Here is a 23,676-nt window from a genome sequence, read left to right on the forward strand (position 1 = left end):
ATTATGATTCCATGCTGTTTTACCTTAAGCTGGAATTCTATTGATTCATTGTATTAATTCATCAATTAATTAATTTTAGGTACTCACATAAATCGGTATAAGCTTCCAGGGTGTCTACTACCTGGAAAAACCTGGAAAACCTGGAATAATCAGGGAATTTTATTCAACCTGGAAAAAACCTGGAATTCTCAGGGAATTTCGATCACAATCAGGGAAATTATTTTGAGGCAGAAGTTCTATCATAAAATATGTTTACGACACAGATATTTTGCGCCAAAACCCAGAGCAACTATTATTTGCAAGAAAATTCTCTTTAATAGAAAAAAATTCGGCTGCGCCGCTGTCAAAATATTATTTGAGGCGTTCAGCGAGACCCCTTTCGAGTATGGAATTTTATCGACTTACCAAAACATGATTGACATTTTTAATATCTCTATATTTAATCAGAAAAAGATTAACATATCTAGGGCCGGTAGCAGGTTCCTTCTTAGAGAATTGGTCTTTGTTTTTATGCAAGTCTGCAACTAGTATCTGTTTTTGATGAAAGGTCTCCGAAGTCTCTATTTTAACCAAAATGGCCTTTAAAGCCTCTTTTTCCTTATCTTGCTTGCAGATAGTTATGATGCTAAATGTCTTCTCTTATTTCTCAAGAACAGCTTCAGGAATCGTCCTAATCGTTTCTCCAGGGATTTTATTTAAAATACTATCAGCAAATAATACAGGGTTCTCCCCATAAAATCTTCAAGAAATCCCTTTAACAATTCTTTCAATAATTTTTCAAATAATGCTCAAAGGAATTCTTCTAGAATTTGCTTCAGGAAATCCTCCTTCACTTCAATGTTACTACCTCCAGTAATTTTCCAAAGACTATCCTAGGAATTCCTCCAGATATTTTTCACTAACATTTCAGCCGAATTCTTTAGTCGTTACTCTAAGAGATCTCCCAATGATTTCCATAGATTTTTTTTATTCAAGAAAACCCGCAAGAGTTCATTCATGAGTTTTTGGTAAAATTCGTTCAAGGATTTTTTTTAAGAAACCCGACAAAAATTTCTACGCCATTTCATCTATGGTTTTTACAAATAATTGCTACAAAAAATCCTCAAGGGGTTATTTGAATGAATTTATTGAGAACATTCCAAATTATTCCTTAAATATTACCTGTTTCATTTCGAGTTTCCCTAGGTTTTTTTGTCGAGAAATTTCTCTAGCATTTTATCCAAGGATGACTGCAGTTCTTCCAAACGTTTTTCAATGAATTACTCAAAAAATCCGCAAAGAATATTCAATAGTTCATTTGAGGTTCCACACCAGTTAACACTACAGCATTTTTTTACATTTCAAGAAATCCTCCGATCATTCCTACACATTTTTTTTGTGATTTCGTCCTATGTTTTTTCACGAATTCCTTCATAAAATCATGCGGGATGTCATCCAGAGATTCAATGAATATTTTTCTTTTTTTTTCACTTATCTTAGCAACAATCTAGAAAATCTTGTGAGATTCTTCTAGAAATCCTTATTCATCAAGGGTGACTGAAGAACATAAGTTACCCCAAGATTTGCTTTAGGAAAACGCCGTCGAATTTTTTTTCAACAATTTCTCAGCTTCCAGGTAAATTTCTGAGAGAGACCCGCGAAGAGGAATAATATCAACGTCATATGCAGCCCAGATTCCGCTGTCACGAAACGTCAAATGCAGCCCGTCGTTTTTAAGGCTGAATAAGTGGAAAGTATTGTATTCAAAACAAACTGTTATTCAAATCCTCAGTCAGCGGAGCAGTTTTTCCAAAGATGCTGATAAATGTAACCACAAGGCTAGTTATTTCTAATGTCTGCTACGTTTGCTGGCATGGAATTTCACTCAAAAGGCTGTTTATCTTTCGGTGTGATACAAACGCAATATTTTTTTGCTGCGATGTTCATGTAAGAGTTTGAACGGCTTGCGCATGATTCATGAAAACACAGAGTGGAATAAGAAAAAACACTCAGCAATCACAGAAAATGAAGACCGTCTCCGCGAGTCTCGTCTCAAGTAATCTCTTAGAAGTATTCGATGACTTCTGAAAATAATCTTAGGAGTAATCTTAAACAATTTCAGAAGGACAATTTCGTAGAAAATCCTGAAAAATTCTTGGAGACATCTGGAGTAGTTTCTGGTTGAATATTCCATTTTTTTTAAAACGAGAATCTAGAAAAGTCGATGGAAGAATCGCCGGATAAAATCCTGGAGGACTAAGCTGCCGTGAATCGCAAGTCATTCCCATCTTAAAAAAGTAGGCATTGATAAAATTGGCTGTGAAGTTTTCAAACTCGAATATTCAAAAAATTCCACGGGATTGGAACATGTAACAATCTTAATCTAACTTTCACAACTTGCTTTTCACAACGATATCTTTCCGAAAAAAATTAATAGATGGTCAAAACAAGTTAAATTTTTGTGTTCCACAGTGAGAAAGTCTGTAGTGGGACTGATATGCGGTTACTTTTCATTATGGGAATATTTGACTTGCTGTTTTTTCTTAATTATTCCGAACAAACCATATTATTTCATTGGTACAGCTGAAAGAGCATTGGAAAAGATGTTGAAAGCTAAACTCAACTCAATTTTGACGAAAATGCAGATGAGACTGACTTACGATTCACGGCAGTAAGGGTTGTCTTAAAAAAACATCAAAAATAATATATGAAGGAATTCCTGTTGGAATCCCTAAGGTATTGTTAGTTATCATTATTTTTTTTAAAAATGCAGGTTTCATTTTCCAAAACATTTTTTTAAGAGATTCTTTAAGAAAATTCTTTGAGAGATTTCATGAGAAATAGTCATAAAACAAACTTCTAAAGAAAAAAAAATCTCTCAAATAAAGTAATCTATAATCTAAAGGAATTTTGAGTTATCACAAAAAAATTCCAAAACAAGTTTTAGAAATATTCTCTGATAAATGTCTGGTCGTATCAAACTCTTTTCTCCTATTTATTTGGATACCGTTTGGTCTCTTTTCGGTCTCTTTCTGGTTCCTGCTTAGCTCTTTTTTCAGTTTTTTTAAATTTCGAATATTCAAGACACTCACTCGTTACCAGAACTGCTACGTGCACAATTTTTAAAATTATTTCATGCACATTTTTTAATTTCATTGAAAAATATTTGATTGCAGAAAAAAACATTCTGAAATTTAAACAACTGTTAAATTTAAAATTTCTTAACAATTATGATTAACTCTCTCTTTCCGACGACTTCAACCGACTATTTATTTAGGAAAAAAGCGTTTTTAAAAAAATGTAAAAATTGTTTGAACAAATATGGTTGCAAATTGGCTAAATAATTCGAAACCAGTTAAAATTATTGTTTATCAATAGTTTTACTATTGAAACAGTTAATTGATTGTTGAGTTAATATGATGTGTATAGAATCATATTTATTTAACTATTACATTGTATTTATTTGATTGAGTTTGTTTTAAGTTCGTCGAAAATCGATGGAGCTCTTGAGCTACCATGGGAAAGGGAAGATTAAGTAATTTAGAACTCTTGAACATTTTCGAATGAAATGTAACAATGTAACAAGCATACTGATACACTTGAAAGTTCCGTTAAGTTCACGATGATGAAAAGAGCTCTTACAAACGAAATCAAAGACTCTATCAATGGCAAATTAAATTCATTTGAATAAAACATAATCTTTGGTATTGTTAGCACCTTCAATAGCTTCAGCATGCGTTAAAAAATGTCAAGAAGTGTATAAATTGCTATTGAATCAAAAACACTTCAAAATTCATCATTAATTTGTTTTAGCCGTATAAAATTAGAGTATTTTTTGAACCTGGCATTATTTTAAGAAACCTGGAAAAACCTGGAAATATCAGGGAATTTCATTTCGGTAAACGAGTAGACACCCTGGCTTCCTTTAGTAATATTTCAACATCGTCCGTAACATTTATTTTGTGCATCTGTGATAGTAGGTTTAAGGTTAGAACAATGATTTGCATGAACTTCTCAGACTTACTGTGATCAATTCTGTGATAACTATAATAATTACCTATTATGCTATTCAATTTTAACCGTTAGCTGTAAGTAAATGTTGAGTTTAGGCAAATATTTAAATGTAAGGCATAAAAATCTTCAAATTATACTTGTATGCTATTTCACTGTAAAATCTTCAAATCATACTTGTATGCTATGAGTTGATGATCAAGATTAACAACTCTGCTGACATATCGCTGTTAAACATTTCGTCAAAATGTCACCGTCTTGCGTTGCGGAGCAGTGTTGGCAGCAACAAAGGTTATAGCACATGTATGTGCCGTATTGACCGGGTTTGTGATAAATCTGAATGAAATTGTTGCAATTGGTTTCGGGTGAATTTCTACGCATAACATTCTCACTGATAGTAGTGATCTATTATGTGCTAAGCGTACTGATGATCGTTCTTACGTATATATGGTACCGAATATAGAGGACGTATATCATCAAGACTATGTTGAAGCGCTCAATGAAGGCTCAAGTAACATAAACCAAACAGAGCTAAATGTGGAGCAGTGAGGAAATGTGATTTTATACTTTATGTTAGATAATGAGAAAATTTATGAATTAGTGAAAAATAAATTAGATGCGTAAGTAATAACTCTCTTACTTACGCATCTATTCTCTCTTTCACTAACTCATACATTTTCTCAAGATTTAGTTATGGTGATTAATTGCTATAACGACACCAGCTGCAGGCTTAACAGAAACTATCTGCTATTTCAAGGTTGTTCGCGGAGTAAATAGTTAACCCCGAATTTACGACCCATATCTTCACATAATCTAACCTTTCTTTGGATTTAGTCGCAAACCAGTTATCCGAATTAACCCAGAATGTGGCAACGGCCAGGTCATCCTAAACCTCTTGAACTATTCTTCTTTATACTTGATTTGCAAATTCATGAAGTTGGATATGTCGCAAGATAAATTTCAGAACCACCAATATAATGGTCACCTTCCCTGGGGCACAAGGTATCCAAACAATTTGGCATGTGATCAAGTCGTGCAAAAACGTATGAACCATTCTTCTTTAGCCATAATTAGGGAAGTCATGAAGTTTAATATTTCGCCAGTTAGGTTTCAGAACCGGAAATTTAGTGGCCATTTCTCTTAGGGGACCGGCTATCCGGAATAATCCGACAAGCGGTCAAGTCATCCAAAGACGTTTGAACCAGACTTGATTTGCAAATTCATGAAGATTGGTATGTCGCAAGCTAAGTTTCAGAATCGCCATTATAATGACCATTTCTACCAGTATGTGGCCAAGTCATCCAAAAATGCTTGAATTATTCCAATGTACTATATCACATTGGAATTATTCTTCTTTAGATTTAGTTTTCACTAAGATTCAAATTGTACATCTTGCGATAATTTCACACTTAATTCAGTTATACGCATACTCACCCGCACAGTGTGGCCAGCTATCAAAAAAGGTGTTCTACACTTTATCCGATTTTGATTAGAAGGTATTTGTCGTTCACTACATTATTGTGGGCTGCGTCGTGTTAGTAGTCAGACAGTTCAGCGAATCGTTTCATGGAGTATGAATTTGATTCCCGATGCAGCCATACAACTTTTCATGAGGATTTTTTCTCGGTTGTGCCGTTGGAATATGCTCGTCCGTTGTCTAGAGTTATAATTTAATCTATACAGCAAAGTAGCTTACGATGGTGTCCTTGTATTTTTATTATTATTGCTAAACTGGTAAACTCGCCAAGGGCGAAAAGCCTAATAAAGATAAATAGTAATAATAGTATCCTGATGTGATTTCCTTCCTTCTTTGGTGGCCACAGTGTAGCATCACGTTGGTGCTCAGCGTATTGTAGAGCTCCATTTTTCAGGGTTCCTAGGGTCTTTTAGACTACATACAGCCACCGTATTCGTTACCTTCAACAAAGCCGCCGCGACTCCTGCCTTTTTCGCCTTTTTCGCTGCCAAACATAACTCTTTTTTTCGACATTTGTGTCTACCCTCTTCACGTCTGTTGTTAGTTATACGATCACCGACAGCTTTTCGGACTGCCTCTATCGACATCTACACTTCGAGTCCGGACAGAACCACGGGTAATATCTGCGCATGCAAATTGCTGGTTTACAGCTGGTTATTAAATCCGTAAAAAACTATTCACAGCCGCAACAGCTCTTTTAACTTCACGGGAAAGTCATTATTCAAGTGTTCTAAGATAAGCAACATCTTCAATTGAACACTACCTCAACAACATAATACTAGGCGTGTCTCTACCTCTACCTGCAACCATGTCTCAATTTATTATAATCTAGATTCTCCACAGCTTTGGTTTTTCGGATTTATCTCTCAGAATCACTAAAAATTAGTAACTAATAAAAGAAAATAATTACGGACTAAGCACTCACTCTCATTTTAACAATATGTGAGCATAGAATTTACTAAAACCTATATTGAGAACAACAAACAATACAACGATGTTTCACTGCATGTATTGAAAATGATGGATTACATTTTGAAATGCGTTACATTACATAGTTTTAATTATAGTTTACAGTAAGTATCTTAAATTGTAAGTTATACTATTATTAATATGTATGTAGAATAGATAGATATTAGATGTTTTATTTCAATAATTGTTTATCAAAACTTAGCTTAAATGTCTTAATACTAGTCTTAACGCTAACCTAAACAATTCATTTCTTCATTCATCGAATTCCCATATGCTGCAACTATTTATAGAGTTAGAAATACATTTATGGAACATTTATTATAAAAATAAGATTTTTAGTACATCTTTCGGAGATATTTGTTCAAAATTATGGTTATTTATGTATACCTATGGGCCTTAATAACTTAGAAAAAACGACATCAGGTCTGTTCTAAAAGCTTTGATTAATCTTAGTTTTTTTTTCGCAAAGCGCTCTACGGCCTACCCAAACGTGTTACAAACTCAAATAAATGCATTAGATATTAGATTCAATTAGATTAGATTAATTAACCTGCAAGTATTAAAAATCCTCTTTTAACTCTGTCCTTCCTGTTGTACACAACTTCTTTACCACCTATCTCCTCAATTCAACGAATTCTACCGTTATCTAAATATGCTTATCCACAGAACAAAATGATCATCATCAATTCAATAAAATCGAAACGGTACTCACCCCATGCTTTCACTGCCATCATTATTCCTGGGCACATTCCGGTGCCCTAAGCAGAAAACATCCTAACGCACGATCGCTCCCACCTTGCACTTGCTTCCGTTGACCAGCTTGTGCGTCTCCAGGGCCACTCGGACGGCATCCCGATGCTTGAAGTCAATCACGTGGTACAACGCGGTCATGTTGTCTTCCTTTTTGTAGCTACGCGTCCACAAGTAGGATATGTCCCCGCAGAGCTTGAACGTGTTGAATACGTCGATTTCGTTGTAATCTGAAAAGTGGCAAACACGTAATAACATCATCTGTCTGGTTTGACATAATGCCATTTAGCATAACGATCGTTTGGCATAATAGGATGTTGTTTGGCATTACTGTTATGTGGCATAACAGCCGATTCAGAGTGGCGCATGGCCGGACAAAACCTCGAACATTCATGTTCCCTAAAACGCTTGTTAATATTTTCTGTAGACTTCTATACTATTGATTGACGATTTCTCAAAATTTGAGATTGATCTGTTTTGTTTTCGATTTTTGGCAGCATCGTAAGTGCGCGAAAGTCAGCCAAATTAGACTGCTTGAAATTCAACAATTATGGTTCACCAATCAAACTTCAAACAGCTGTATCTCAACGAAATCATAACCGATTCAAGCTCAATAGGCTTGATTTGAAAGCGTAGTCTTAAGTCTTTCATTTGGCTATAATGACATAAATTTTAACACATTAGGTTGTTAGTTGTAGCAAAAAATGTTTTTTGCATTCCTTCTCTAAAATTTTGATAAATTTTCAAAACTTCGTCCGTTTTATGTGAAGTGTTTCGAGAAAATGAGTCACTCACTATGAAGCAGCAAATCATCCATACTTTCTAATCTGCAATAATTTTTCTTGCCCCTCTTTGCCCCTAGAGGTGAAAATCGCATCTAAATTTTTCATTATAATTTATCTTTTTCCTCATTCAAATCTGCAACTCGTTTGAAACCATACTAAAACTACTATAAGAAACTTTAACATATATCTCTAGTTTAGGTTTATACACAAACTTCTGCATTACAACTTATTTTTTTGTAATGATAGTCTTTTTATTCGATTGGATGACAAAACATAATTTAGACAAATTTCACTAGAAAATCGAATTTTCAATTTGGCAGATATTTCCTATGATATCAGGTATTCAAGATAGTTAATAGATTACACATTATCAAGTGATTTGGGACGTATTTGAGGTTTTGTCCGACCTTTGTATGAAGACCCGCCACTGTGCGATTGGCATAATTCAGGAACACATTTAAATTTAATCAAATTATTTTCATTCCAAACTAGCGTTGGGCTATTTTCTATCAATGTTTCCATCCCGATGATTCGATTTTGTAAATGGTAGGGCACAAATGAATTGAAAATATGAATTTTAGAGATCGGTAGCCTGAAAAGAGACACTAAAAGGGGATCACGTGGGAACCAATAAAACAAAAACAAACCTAATAGGAATAAAGACAAGGGTTTATCCTTCAGAAGATCTCATCAAAAATTTATCTAAGAATAATTTTGTGAATTCCTCGTGGCATTACAAAAAGTATTACTGTATGTATTTTTCATTAATTTCTCCAGAAATTAGTTAAGATATTTGCCCAAAGTTTGCTTCATATTACACTCCAAAGATTTTGTGGTCTTGTGGAGTCAGTAGTAAGCACGACTTCCGGCAATGATACGTCTTCAAATTTCTCTGCTGCAGTTGTTATCAATGATCCGAGTGCGAGCTCTATCGTGCTCGGTTCCTCCAGCCAGTAGATATTTCGTCTCCGGCGTATTTACCTTCAATCCAACCCGGTCTGCTTCACGTTTGAGCCTGGTATACTGTTCAGAAACCACCTGGAACGTTCTTCCGACAATGTCCCGTTGACAGCAAAACAGATGAACTGGCTGGATTTATTGAAGATCATGGCCCGCATGTTGAAGCCCGCCTGTTTCGTAACACCTTCTAGCGCAATATTGAACAGGAGACAGGAAATACCATCGCCTTGTCGAAGTCCTTTGCGTGTTTCAAATGGGTCCGATAATGCACCCGATATCTTCACACTGCACTGTACACTATCCATCGTTGCTTTGATCAGTCTAGTCAATTTCCCGGGAAAACCATTCTCTTAGCTTAGCTTAGCTTAGCTTAGACTGACTACACATATCAATGGTTGCTATTCCGTGATTGACCGAAGTCAGTGAAAATGCACAAAGAATCAACTAGAAGTTCGGCTGGGATTGGCCATAATCTTCTTCAGTGTGCATAATTCAGTGCCTCTATTTATACAGGGTCAATAACGGCGCCGGCCACGTCCTTGCAGTCAGGTGGGATTGGGGGAAGGAATGTTAGTGTGTAACCTTAGCTATTTGGAGACCGTGTTTGCCTCTGCATCTCCGCAAAGGTTACTGGGAGGGATGTTTGTTAATGGGGAGGATCGTTGGGTCACAGGATTCACTTTGATAAGCGATTAGACCATGATAAACGATTATTTGTGAGATATAAACATACTTAGAAATATAAAATTTTCGATTGACATGAAAAATTTTCAAGTATGAGAAAATAATGCCGTTACTTGAAGTGACGAACCATTCAAAGTTTGTTGAACAAATAGCTAAAAGCAACATTTCTATAGGATATTTTACTCAAATTGAAAAAAAAATATCGATTGGCTAGACCATCACATAATATTCTTATGCCGACACTTACAGTGGCGAACCATTCAAAGTTTTTTCAATAAAATGAACGTTTTGCAAGTCTACACTTCTAGCACAGACCTAACCATTCAAAGCATTTTTTTATATATAAAAATAAAGGTAAGTGATTTAATACAAAAAATAAAAAACAATAAAGTTATGAATAAGAGTTTATGCCGACACTTACAGTGACGAACCATTCATAGTTTGTTGAAAAATCATATTTATGTAACGATTAAATGTGCGGTCAAACATATTTTATAGACTTGAAAAAAAAAAGCATGAAACGAGCTCACCGATTGATCCTTCATCCTTGATTGAGCAGCCACAATCCACTTTCAGCTTCACTCGTGTGCTCGGCCATATAAAAGCACTCAGAAAAAAACGCGTCACCTGAGAGGAAAAAAAACTGACGACTTCTCGGACTTTCTCGACGCACTGCCCGGCAGAAAAGAACGCGTCACCCGAGAGGGAAGAAACTGACAACTTCTCGGGCGTTCTCGATGCACTGTTCGGACTTTCTCGACGCACTGTCCGGCAGAAAAGAACGCGTCACCCGAGAGGGAAAAAACTGACGACTTCTCGGACTTTCTCGACGCACTGCCCGGCAGAAAAGAACGCGTCACCCGAGAGGGAAGAAACTGACGACTTCTCGGACTTTCACGACGCACTGCCCGGCAGAAAAGAACGCGTCACCCGAGAGGGAAGAAACTCTCAATTTCCCGGGAAAACCATTCTCGTCCATAATCTTCCATAGCTCATCGCGGTCGATGGTATCATAGACCGCTTTGAAATCGATGAATAGGTGGTGCGAAGGGACTTGATATTCGCGACACTTTTGGAGGATCTGCCGCAACATAAAGATTTGGTCTGTCGTCGATCGCCCGTCCACTAAACCGGCTTGATAACTTCCCACAAATCTGCTTGCCAGTGGCGATAGACGGCGGAAGATGATCTGGGAAAGCACTTTATAGGCTGCGTTAAGAATGGTGATCGCTCGATAGTTCTCACATTCCAACTTGTCACCCTTTTTGTATATTGGGTATATTATTCCCTCCTTCCACTCCTCCGGGAACTGTTCTGTATCCCAGATCCTAGCTATCAATCGGTGCAGACAAGTGGCCAACCTGTCCAGGCCCATTTTAATAAGTTCCGCTCCAATACCGTCCTTTCCAGCTGCTTTGTTGTTCTTGAGCTGTTTGATAGCGTCCTTAACTTCACCTATTGTGGGAGTTGGTACGTCTCCCTCATCCACCGTACTGACGAAGCCATTCCTCCTGCTGTCTTGGTCTTCCTCCTCTGCGACATTTAGGTGTTCATCGTAGTGCTGCATTTCAATCACCTCCATTCTTATCCCGGCACATTTCGGCTCGCGGCACAAAGCCTTTGCATTGAGATGCATTGAGTTTCTTGTAGAACTTACGCGTCTTTTGAGAACGATACACCTGCTCCATCTCTTCGCACTCCAACTCCAAGGCGGCGCTTTTTATCCCGGAATAGATGGGTTTGCTGTCTTCGCTTCTGTTTGTATCACCCGCGATGCATTCTTCTCGTCCAAACTGTCTGCTTTGCGCGTAATCAGTTGCCACTTCGGGTAGTTTGAGTCGATCCAGATAGTACCGTAGCGGGCGTCGTTACCGAATGTTGTTCAGAACGGAAAGTTTTTGGCGCACTTTAACCGTCACAAGGTAGTGGTCCGAATCGATGTTTGCGCCGCGATAGGTTCTGACGTCGATAATGTTCGAGAAGTGTCTTCCGTCAATCAAAACGTGGTCGATTTGCGATTCAGTCTATTGGGGTGATCTCCAGGTGTACCGATACGGGAGACTGTGCTGGATGTAGGTACATGGCCATGTTCTTGGAAGCGGCGAAATCAATCAGTCTAAGGCCGTTTTTGTTCGCAAGCTGGTGAGCGCTGAAATTCCCTATAGTCGGTCTAAATTCCTCCTCCTGGCCAACCTGAGCGTTGAGATCTCCGATAACGATTTCGACATCATGGCTTGGGCAGCTGTCGTATTCACGTTCCAACTGCGCGTAGAAAGCGTCCTTATTCTCATCGTCACTTGCTAGGTGAAGGCTGTGCACGTTCATTATGTTGATATTGAAGAAACGGCCTCTGATCCTCAACTTGCACATTCTGTTGCCGATTGGCCACCACTAAATCACGCGCCTCTGCATTTCGCCCATCACAATAAAAGCTGTGCCCAGCTCATGTATGTTGCCGCAGCTCTTGTAGATGGTATAACCATCCCTATACGTATGTGCCGTCGACCTTTTTCAGCAAACCTCCTGCAGCGCTACGATGTCGAACTTGCAAACCCTCAATAATTCGGAAAGAATGCGGGTACTTCCCAAGAAATTAAGAGACTTACAGTTCCATGATCCGAGTTTCCAATCGTTAGTCCGTTTTCGATGCCTGGGTCTATGTCGATTGTTCCAGTGCGTATTTACAGTGTATGCTTCCTGTACTGATGATTTTTACGGCTGGCGGAGGACCATCGTGCACATCACTGTTTAGAGCCCCACGCTGGCACTGGGACGATGATCAGAAGACCCCCCTTCCCTGTCAGCATATGACCAAGGACCCACCGGGGTTGGTTACCCGATCTTCCCTACGGTTACTCGTATCTCGTGGTACTGCACGGGAAGGTAGGGATAGGAGTTACTGGACAAGAGGCTAAGGACCACAAATGGGGTCTATTTTATACTTGTAGGTACGCGAAGTACCAATGATACGCATTGTCTAGTCATTTGCCACCCAGGAATTGATTCAACCACTGTTTTTTCAAGACTTCAACCGAGATTCCCGTAGTATTTACTCCAGAGATTTTCAAGGATTTCCTATAAAATGATCGTTTAGGGTTTCTTTATGATTTCAACTAGAATTTTTCCTCAGAATTACCCAAAGGATTTACACTCAACATTGTCTCAATAATCATTACTAATTCTTTGAGAAATTCCCCAAGAAGGTGTACAACGAAATTTGTTTTTTTTTATTCTGAGAGGTATACTGCCCTGTAGGGATTATGAGAGGTTAGCAGCAGAGTATAGTTAAAACAAAATATGTTCGTAAACCAACGAACTGTTTAACTAGTACTGAAAATGAAATCAATGCAGATCATAGTAGGCATAGGTTTACGAAAGAAAAAGAGGAATCAGTTTGTTGATGTGTTTTGGGAAGAATAAACGTGCTCTTATAATGATGAAGAAAATTTTAATTATTTAGTCTAACTCGATTGAAATTCTAAGGGAAGCGTGATCGGGAAAGTGTCTGAATTCGGCTACTTAAAAAGGTCTAGTCACTACATGCCCATAAAAGCATATGGCCATAAAACGACATTATGCTAAACAATTGTTACACCCCGATCGATACTTACGGTTTCCTTTCACTACGATGGACACGGAAAAGCCAGGCCGTTCCTTGAGCATCTTATGGGCGAACGCAACCCGAAGAAGGTGCCCCCGGTACTGACGCAAGTGCATGTCCAGTGCCTTCACTGCCTGATCGTACGTGTCGAACGTCAGGAAAGCGCGCTTAATATTAGCCGCGTTGATCGCGAACTTGACCGACAGAATTTGTCCAAATTTCCCGAAGATTTCGACCATCTGTTCCTCAGTGGTTTCCGATGGTAAGTTTCCAACGAATACTGCAATTTGAGAATAATGTATGAGGGGAACATTCAAACGGATGCTGAAGCTACTTACTGCAGTTGGACGTTTCCTTGTGTCCATCGACTTGGAATGTGTATCGTGCGGGTTCTTTCGGCTGGGAAGGATCGTCCCACATCTTGGTCGATGAGGTTAGCGGTGCGGGACTGAGGGATAGCGGGGAGCCACTCTTGGACCGGCTTTGGAAGTTTGACCGCTGTTGAACACTTTTTAAGTTCGTTCTTTTAGGCGATCGCGATCGTGAACGGTAAACAGGTGAGCGTGATCGAGATCGCAGTCTGTCCGAGCGATAGACGGTGCGTAGCACAGGGCTTTTACTGCGATGGTAGCGATCCGGAGATTTGGAAACGGAGCGATCGTACCGCAACAAAGGACTGGAAAGAAGTGCCTTTGAGAACGGACTCAAACTTGTGCGACCTCGTGGAGAACGAGACAAACGAGTACGGGACAGAGATCGTGATCTGGACCGACGCTGGTAGGAGTAAGGTGATCGGCTGCGCGCTCTCCGTAAACTGGACGGTAATTCGGGTGAAGCTGAGCGAGATCGCCTTGTACTAAACTGGGGAGGTTCTGGAGCTGGAGGAATAGAATCGGAATCCGAATCCGAACTGACACTCATTACATCTGGGTTTTTGGATTCTTTGGAATCACTTTCCAGGCGTAATTTTTCGGCCTTTTCAAAGCGATCCTGCGCAGACAGTGGCACAGTAGCATATATAGAATCATCCGATGTTTCTGTTTCGATCGGCGGTTTCGAAGCTTTGGTCTGCCATGGAGCCAAGTTGTCGCTTGCAGCTGTGGGGTCTGAAGTATTGTTCGGAAAAGCTTCAAAAGGGGGTTCTGGATTCATTGTAGGGTCTGGAATCATTGAACCCTGTGAGGGTACAACTTGTACGACGGATGGGCCGGCAGGAGCATTGATCGTGTTTAAATAGTCGTGTTGGATCAATGACAGCAGTTGCAATTGTTGAGGATAGGTAAACAAGGTGAAGGTATTGGCATATGCAAAGCCATTTTGGCCACTAATCAAGAAATTTATTTTAGCATCCGGTCTCATGGTCAGAAATTGTGGAACATTGATAAACTGATTCACTATTCCATGAACCAGGCGGAATTGTTCAATCATCGGAAGAGAAGTAAAAGCTTGAATGTTCATCATTTTTGATTCGATTACTTGCATCAAACGTCGCATAGCAGGAGTCACGATTGGGCTGCTCTGATTCATTGGAGCTCCTGGGCCCATCATTGGACCCCCTGGACCCATCATTGGACCCCCTGGACCCATCATCGGACCACCTGGACCCATAATCGGACCGCCTGGGCCCATCATAGGTCCACACGGGCCCATCATGGGACCTCCTGAACCCATCATGGGACCTCCTGGACCCATCATGGGACCACCTGGACCCATCATCGGACCACCTGGACCCATCATTGGGCCTCCTGGGCCCATCATTGGTCCACCTGGGCCCATCATTGAACCGCCTGGTCCTATCATCGGACCACCTGGACCCATTATAGGACCTCCCATCGGACCTCCTGGACCCATCATTGGTCCTCTGGGTCCCATCTGCAGTGGTCCCCTTGGACCCATTACAGGACCGCTATTTGCCGTAGGTCCCACAGGCTTTAAAGTACCTCTAGGTCCGTTCAAATTGATTGCACGCAAGTTTGGTCTCTGATCGTTGGCCACCGGAATCATTTGAGGTAACTGTTGCGTTCCACCGGGACCAGGTACAACTGGAACACTGGCACTGGCGCTCACTCTGTTGACGATGACCCTGTGGGTATTGACCATGATGACCCGAAGTGCCGCCTCGTACCAACGCTTATGCTCCATGCACACACAAGCTACGCCCGGAGACTGTCTCAGAACGAATTTCACGTTTCCAATGTCGCTGAACCGATCGTAAATGTCCTCGTCCAAGATCGAGGTGTTCAATCCTGCCACAAGAACACACAGCTCCGGGTCGAGATACAGGCTCTCATTGGCCATGTGAATTAGCAACCGTTTGCCGGCCATAAAGTTCTGGTTCATAGTGCAAGCCCGTCTTGCTTCCAGCCGAGTATCGAAACTCAAAAAAGCTTGTTTGATATTCACGGCTTTGTCCGTTTGCCGGAAGTTGATTACGTTACCACACTTTTTGAAGTAGTCCCTAAATTGGACAAGTGCCGTTCCGGGAGGGTAGTTCATTACGAGAACTGAGGAAAGAACAAGTTTAAGTTGAGCTTAGAAATATTAGTTGGTTTATAGTTAATACCTTCATTTTTGTAGAATTCCGCATTCGGGCACACGTAGTTGACGTTCGGTATCGTTCGAACACGCGACAACTCAGCCTGATCTTCTTTTTCGATCATTTTTCGCAGCATTGATTCCTTGTGCAGACGAAGATTGCTCTTGGGCACTACCTCCGGTATCGGAGCCATTTCCGAAAGGTAGCTTTCTGAAAATCGAATTCACACGTCAGATAACCAAGATATTTCAGGATGCAGATCAGCAGATTACTTACGTTCTGAGAATCTGGTGATATACACATTTTCGTCGGCAATGCGTTTCACTTTCAAGGCCGTCATTACGGCCACGGAGAACATGAACCGTACGATGGTGCAGTATCGCGCTGAGTCAACCCGATGGATGTAGGCAACCCGTCCGCACTCGTTCATTGCTTGGAAAATTTCGTCGTTTGTCAGATCTGTTCAATAGAAAGAAAATGTTTTATGAATAGAATGATATCGACAGAAAAAAAAAGTTCATGAAATGCATCAATCCCAAATAAGTGGCGAACTCATCAAAGGCGACAAGCCACGTTAATAAGGCAGCGTCCATAAATGACGTATCAATTTTTGGCCAATTTTTGACACCCCTCCCCCATCGTAGCCTATTTTCCCATACCTAATACTTCGCTAGGAGCTTTACCATGGATTCCTCCAGATACTCCTGATCCTCCTTGAAGGAATCCCAGTATGAATCTTTGAAACATTCCTTGCAGACATGTCTGGAATTATCGTTAGATAAATTTAGTAATTCCTGTAGAAATGGCATTTCAGATGAATTCTACAGGAATCTTAGAAGGAAATTATAATGGAATGATTGAAAATTAAAAATAAATCCTAGACAAATTACTGAGATAATTTTAAAAAGATCAATCAAACGTTTGGATAATATCCTGCATGAAGTCCTTGAAAACTATCGGACGAAATCCCTGAAGAAATTTCTGTAGGATTGGTCGGAGGAATTAGTGGAACGAATAATGTAGTATTAGCTGGTATAAAAAACTGCGGATTATGAAATGATGAAGAAGGAAGGAACTACAATACAGAGCAATTTTTTTACGATGCGAATAAGTGAAGGTTACAATCGAAACTGAAGATGGTTGCGATTTTCTGTTGTCGCGCTCAGTAGCTTCCTAGATAAATTCTCACTGAATCCGGAATCTTACGTGATGTCCACTTCTGGTTATTTGATCGGATTTTCTAGGATCGCATGATGGATCAGGTTCCTAAGCGAAGTAGGCTGGTTTAAGGCCGCACGGGACGTCGTCATAATCACCCTATTCATTTCAAGAAGCAAATCCCAAGAACCACTCCATATATCGATGCGAAAATGTATCACTATGATTATATATATGTAGTGCACAACGCGATAAATTTTCAGCTTTATCGGTTCATTAAAACTCGAGATTTGCTTCCACAAAGTTTCGATGATAATTGTTAGAGTGAGACGAAAGATAGGGAAAACTCTATCCCTAAGATACTCCTGGAGCAATTCCTAAAGGGTTTTCAAGAGAAACTCTTGGAGTAATTCCTAATGGAACTCCTGAAAGAATTTCTGGGGGAATTCCAGAAGAAAATCCTGGAGTAACTCCTGACGGAATTCCTGAAGTAAATCGGATAAGTGTTTGTACATATGCAAGCAGGGTGGCAACTTTTTTATAAAAGGGAATTCTGTCAGTATGTTTTTTTCTAACTCCTCGTATAAAATTTTCGAGCATTTGCGATGAGAGTGCCAAACTGCTTATTATTCTTAAATTTTCCACCAATTTTCTATTTATTCCCAAAATATCAGAAAACGCTGTAGGATCGGAGAGTAGGAGGCGAGTAAGATTTCCGTTATTCGAGCTTCCACATCCACCTGGCTTTGGTTGGTTAACATGGGCTTTGAAACGATCTTCAAGTTTGTTTGAAATTCTTCTAAGCTCTGACTGCACTTCCGGATGTTTCAATGCTGGATTATTGGGAATCCTCCTTTTGGGCAGCGTTACGAATCAACCATCCCGTGGAGTTCAACTGGGAGTGATAATATGATGGACCTATAACTCCATGGTCCTGAAATACACACTGGGCAGGCGTGGGTATTTATATTGCCGACGATAGCATTAGCAGCTTTGCCGTCTATTAAAGAATATACCGCTTCTGCAGTTATTTTGAAGACGAATGTTATCCACAGTGATAATCACGGGGTTAGTTTTTATTCCATTCACCTCTTCATAAAATTTGGTGAACATTTCTAATGTGATTGCATCAGTCTCTTTAGTCCATCTTAGTGATCTTGGACGGCAGAAGAAATCTGATTGCGGGTTAGAATTGTTGTTAATTTCTTCCCCAGAACTAGTTATTAGTTGTAAACACATAAAATTTTCTGATTGGAGGGAATCGTCGCTACCAAGAATGCTGCCCTGGTTATACTGAGAAAATCCAGTAGCTGAATCCAGACCCCTAGCAATCCTCATTAAGCAGCCAATTACGACTGGGGGTTTTAAGGAATTGGCAATGTAATTTAGCCTTGATCTTATATCTTATACACATCTATGAAATAGTTTAAATAATCTAATTACTCACAAACATTGGTCCTCTTCAGCAGCACGGCCGTGGTGGATTTGATCTCGCCGTACGTAATCCTCGGATTGTAGATGTCCAGGGCAACTCCTTGGAAGTTGTGCGGCATAAACAGATAGACAAAGCGTGCCGTTTTGGGGTTCAAGTAGGTCACGTAGCCAATGTTGGTCAGAACGGAAATGGGCGACTTTTGCATTTCCCAATCCACTATCTTTCCGAATTTGCCAAGATAATCGATCACCTCTTCCTCGGGCACGTGACGCGGAATGTTGGTGACGAGCACTGAAGAAAAGAAATTCGTGAATCATTTGCTGGATGCATTAAATGTAACAAATTCTAACACTTACATTTGGTTTGCGTTTCCGCTTCTGGTTCATATCTCAATCCCATAGCTTGAAATTAGATAAGAAAAATTAGCATTTCTAATCCACAGTACTTAAGAACATCGCAAAACCTACCTTCACACTTGTCCTGAATATCAGCGAACGTCAGAAGTTTCGGCTTCTCCAACATCATACTGATGTTGCGCTTCACCGGAAACACTTCTATGTCCACCCCTTTCAGATTGCGGTTCTTGATGGCCAGTGCGCGCTGGGTACTCTCACTGCGTTCAAACGAAACGTACGCATAGTTCACCGCCGGCTTCTGAACGCACTCGATCGCACCGATGTTCTTGAAATGGTCGTACACATCCTCCTCAGTGATATCTGTAAGAATCAATTTGATCAGAATAGGGTCCTAAAGCCCTGTCCCAATTTTAGTGCCGAACGCTTAAGTTTAGGCCAAAATCACATGTTTACTCAATTGGGTTGTTTTTTTTTGTTTGTTTGTTAGTTTTTATTGTCCAGTAGCTTAAGATACAAATCTTTTTAAATTCACTACCTCCGATTTGACACAAGATGCCATATTGAACTACATACTAAAATTTTCATACTACCTATTCTACATAGTCATTTTATACAATTAATTTAGACTATTCCAAAATTCGATGCAGCCACTCTTGAAACTTGCTTCCGATGAAGAACGTTTTACATCAGGTGGTAACGAGTTCCAGTTTACCACACCTCGTACGAACAAAGAGCTTGCGTAGCATAACGTATTATTAGCTGGAACGACCAGGTTCAGCAAACGACGACCTCGAGACTGTAAAAGTTTTTCGTGGAGTATCACTGGCGTCTGATTTATCATCAGATTCCTCAAAAACAGGCAGGAGCGATGCGCATAGAATGCTTGTAAGGAACAACCAAGAAGGTTTCGTTGCAAGTGACTTACATGATCATAGCGATTCAATCCGTAAACATAACGAACGCAACAATTAAGCGCGACACGGAGCCGATTGAAGGAGTTTGCACTGGGGTGGACATGCAGTAGGGGTACCGGGGGCAGTATGGACACCCGGACACTTTTACACTTTCAATGCAAACAATATTTCAGTTGCCTATCGGAAGAGTAAACTATCCACTAAAATTTCAGAAAAAATGTCCAAAACATTGATTTTAAATCGAAAAATTGAGCATGATTTTATTTGGTTCGAAAATTATAACATTCTCACCTCACTAAATAAGCTTTCAGAAGCAAATGACTGCAAGTTGATCGATAATGTAGCTCTTGATTGAATCTTCAATTATTTATGCTATATTCAAAAATATAGTCAGGCTTCCGAATTCTCACTCACTCTCACGATAATGGATTTATCCCTCACAGCAATTTTCAGCGATTAGCTGCCTTGCGATTTTATCCGTCCACAAAACAAAGTGAAAATAGATAATTGCACATTTCCGCAGCTGTGAGAAGTTTGTTTTCTCTTTCTCCGATCCATGGAGAACTTTTCCTGTATGCATCGCCACAAGCAGCAGTTGCTTTTATGCACCAAATTAACCACTCTTTTCGTCAAGTTGGTGTGGTAGTATGGCTAGCGTGCACGCATCGCGGTTGTTTTTAGCAATGTTCTAGGTTCGAATCCCGTCGCCGGAACTAGTTTTTATTTATCCACATAGTGATAATTCTCGGGAGCAGCTGGTGAGCGAAAATATGATGGAGTGAAAAATATATTATCCCCGGAGTGGAGTGATTTTCGGTTATCCACCATCGTAGCTCCAGGGAAAATTAGTGTGAGCGATAACAGATGTTCACGTGAGGAAGTGAAAAAAACATTTTCCCTACGTGCGAAAAATCGTAGATTTCGCATCATTGATACGAAAATTCAGAACCCTGAATATAGTAGATTTTTTTCTGGTACTTTAAGACATTGAAAAACTTATATGGAAATTTCTTATACTGTTGGGGCAATATGGACACCGGGTGGCAAAGTAGAGCTGGCACTTCAAAGAGGAAGAAATATAACTTCAAACACAAAATTATCCAAAAATATTTAGCATTAAATGCAATAATTATGAAGTGGAACCACAAATCGGTTGAAAATCGTCAATTCTTGATTAAAACTAACCTACTACCTACCTTGATTAAAACTAACCTACACTGAACCGAGTAATCATGTCCGATTTATCTGAAAACACATATAGTTTTTTTCCATACAGCTTTTCACATAACGCTCATCAACTTATCACATAAACTTGTGAGATTTCGATTTAATTAGATTCATCTGATAAAACACATACATTTCATGAAAATTGAAGATATGAACCATTGTATGTTGCCAATGAATGTTATGTTATATTCAGATGACAAATATCAATATTGCCATTGTTTCTTATATGATAGTATAATAAGTTTGTGACGATTTCATTTGAGTTTTTTAATAGAATCAGCAATATAATTATAATTGAAACACCATTTATTTAATTAATTATCAATTACATTGCGTAGCCAATCACTTTAATTGATAACTTAAAAAATCACATCCCATACTTCTGGTCGTGCTGAACTTTCTGCCCCTTTCGTTCTTGTTCCAAAGTTTTTGATGTTTCCTGTAAATTTAATTCCAAAATTTAATTACGTTCAATTTGTGTTTTGAATATTTTACTTACCCTTCTCTCACATATTCGTTAACTATTTCACAGTTCCAAATCATGACGCTTACAATTAAACTGATTTAAATCCATCACAATGAAATTAAGAGAGCCAAATTCGCCATCACGAAAGTACGAATCAAATACGAAAATAATAAGACTGAATTTTCACATCGGAAAATCACATAACATTCATCGTATGACATACATGACTTTATTTCATATACAATCCACAGTGTTGGTAAATGAATGGTATGAAATATCATAATGAGCTTTATGTGTTCTTTCAATGAATATCAATGGATACACATGAAATGAATCGGATTTCAATTATCGCAAGGGTATGTGAGGTTTTTAATATTTTCTATGATATTTCTTGGTTCAGTGTACGAAAAATGTCGTTAATTGATTTTAATCATATTTTCAGTGGCACAGTGACCTGTCACTATGGTTTCCTGAATATGTACTTCATTTTCCGAGGTTTTGAGAACGATCGCAGGACAATTTTCCTATAAACATTGCGGTGTCCATACTGCCCCATCGGGGTGTCCACTTTGCCCCGCTAGCTTGATGGCGACTACCAAATATAAGCTTTTTTAAACCTTTTTTTGAAAACAAAATATTTTTTTCCTGATTATCTAACCATGTTTAACAAATGCTCAAGAACTTTAAAAAGCAGACTGCACATAAAAAACAGTATAATATGCATGTTTTTACAGTCAAAATAGGCAAATTCCTTAGGGTGTCCATACTGCCCCGTGTCCCCCTACATCACCAAACATGAAATGCGGCATGATTAGTGATTTGAAAAGCTTCAGTTTGGTAGATGTTGGGGCGGCGGAGGTACAGCAGTAAAGCGTTCGCAGGCTGGCAAAAATCTTTCCACATTGTTGTGCAATCAGTCCATCCCACTGCAAGTCATTTAGGAAAATAAATCCAAGATTATTTGCTCTATCCGACCCATCGATGTTTTGACCATCCATCACGATTCCAGGAACAGGAGCAATAGAACTACCAGCGGTACGACGTCTTCTAGTGATGAACAAAGCCTTACTTTTTGCTGGATTCACACGAAGGTTGTTGCGCCTCGACCAATCTGCTACACGTTCAAGGTCATCATTCATCATTCGAACAAGTTCTTGTGTACAAGGGCCAAACCGAGCAATATAGAGCTCTACATCGTCTGCATAGATTTGTATAGAGCTATACTTCAGCACCGTTGGTAAATCGTTGATGTGGCAGCTGAAGAGTAGAGGACCGAGGACTGAACCTTGCGGTACACCAGAGGGCACCTCAACGCTGTTAGAGCAAAGATCGCCACAGAACACCGTTTGTCTCCTACCGTACAAATATGGTTCAATCAGGCTCGCGGCGGTAGGAGAGAAGTTGAATTGCACTTGAAGTTTATTTACTAGTTTACTGTGAGGTATGGTATCGAATGCCTTAGAGAAGTCTAGTAGTAGCAGTATAGCAGAGCCCCTTTTATCAACGATGGATGCTAGGTCGTCATGCACGCGGAGAACTGCGGTTTTGATACTCTGTCCTTTACGAAAACCAGCTTGAAACTCTGACAGAAGCCTGTTCTCTACGATGTAAGCTGTCATTTGTAGCTTGAGAAGCTTCTCAAAAACTTTCGACAGAGCGCAGAGTATACTAATTGGGCGCAGGTTTGTAATGTTGTTCAAATGTGGCTTTTTTTTAGTGGCAGAATCTTGGCATGCTTCCAGCACTCAGGAAATGTAGACGTCTGGATGAACAAGTTAAACAAGTATGTTATTTGTTCCACCACTAGCGGAAGAATAATCTTAATGAATTTTATCGGTAAGCGAAGTGATGAAAAATTCACCGTTTTGTGTATCTTAATCGAAAGATTTTTCTAAGTGTAACACGATTTTGTTGCGCTTCAATGTCTTAATTTTAATATAGTAAATGATTGAAAAAGATTTCAATGCGTCTACTCAATGACATTTCAATTTACATAATGACAGGTCTCGGAAAATTATAAAGCTTTGCATTCTGGCTCGGTTTTTAATGAAGAATCAGAATATGTAAAAAACAGGATATCCCTAAACAAGCCAGTTCTTTAATGCTTTTCGTTTGTTTAAGTCCAAAAAACGTTTTTTTTTATGTTTTTTTTTTAAGATTTTGTCACACCCCTTGGATTAAACTTAAATTTCTCGCATAACTTGTGATCTCGCCTCAAAAGCCATTGGTAATCGAGCGTGTATCTCCTCGTTCCTAAGCAAACGAATGGCCCAGGATGAAAACTATCACCACTGGGAGATGAGGATCTTCTCTTTATCGTAGCATTGTTGAATACCGTATAAATCCATTCGTTTTCTCGGTAACAACG

General features: G+C 39.4%; 1 protein-coding gene across 1 annotated transcript in view; it reads right to left on the reverse strand.

The window, feature by feature from the left end:
* Positions 1-6,460: 6,460 nt before the first annotated feature.
* The window catches only part of LOC5574046, a 32,736-nt gene continuing 15,520 nt past the window's right edge, over positions 6,461-23,676 (reverse strand). The window contains exons 3-10 of the mRNA XM_021857594.1: positions 18,813-19,061; positions 18,702-18,746; positions 18,358-18,636; positions 16,029-16,211; positions 15,780-15,962; positions 13,555-15,720; positions 13,227-13,496; positions 6,461-7,416 (exon numbers count right to left, since the gene is read on the reverse strand). Of these exons, the coding sequence (XP_021713286.1) occupies positions 7,211-7,416; positions 13,227-13,496; positions 13,555-15,720; positions 15,780-15,962; positions 16,029-16,211; positions 18,358-18,636; positions 18,702-18,746; positions 18,813-19,061 (3,581 nt within the window). The 3' untranslated portion in view covers positions 6,461-7,210. The remainder of the gene's footprint in view (positions 7,417-13,226; positions 13,497-13,554; positions 15,721-15,779; positions 15,963-16,028; positions 16,212-18,357; positions 18,637-18,701; positions 18,747-18,812; positions 19,062-23,676) is intronic.

This window comes from Aedes aegypti, chromosome 1 (genome assembly GCF_002204515.2).
Source record: "Aedes aegypti strain LVP_AGWG chromosome 1, AaegL5.0 Primary Assembly, whole genome shotgun sequence".
NCBI lineage: Eukaryota > Metazoa > Arthropoda > Insecta > Diptera > Culicidae > Aedes > Aedes aegypti.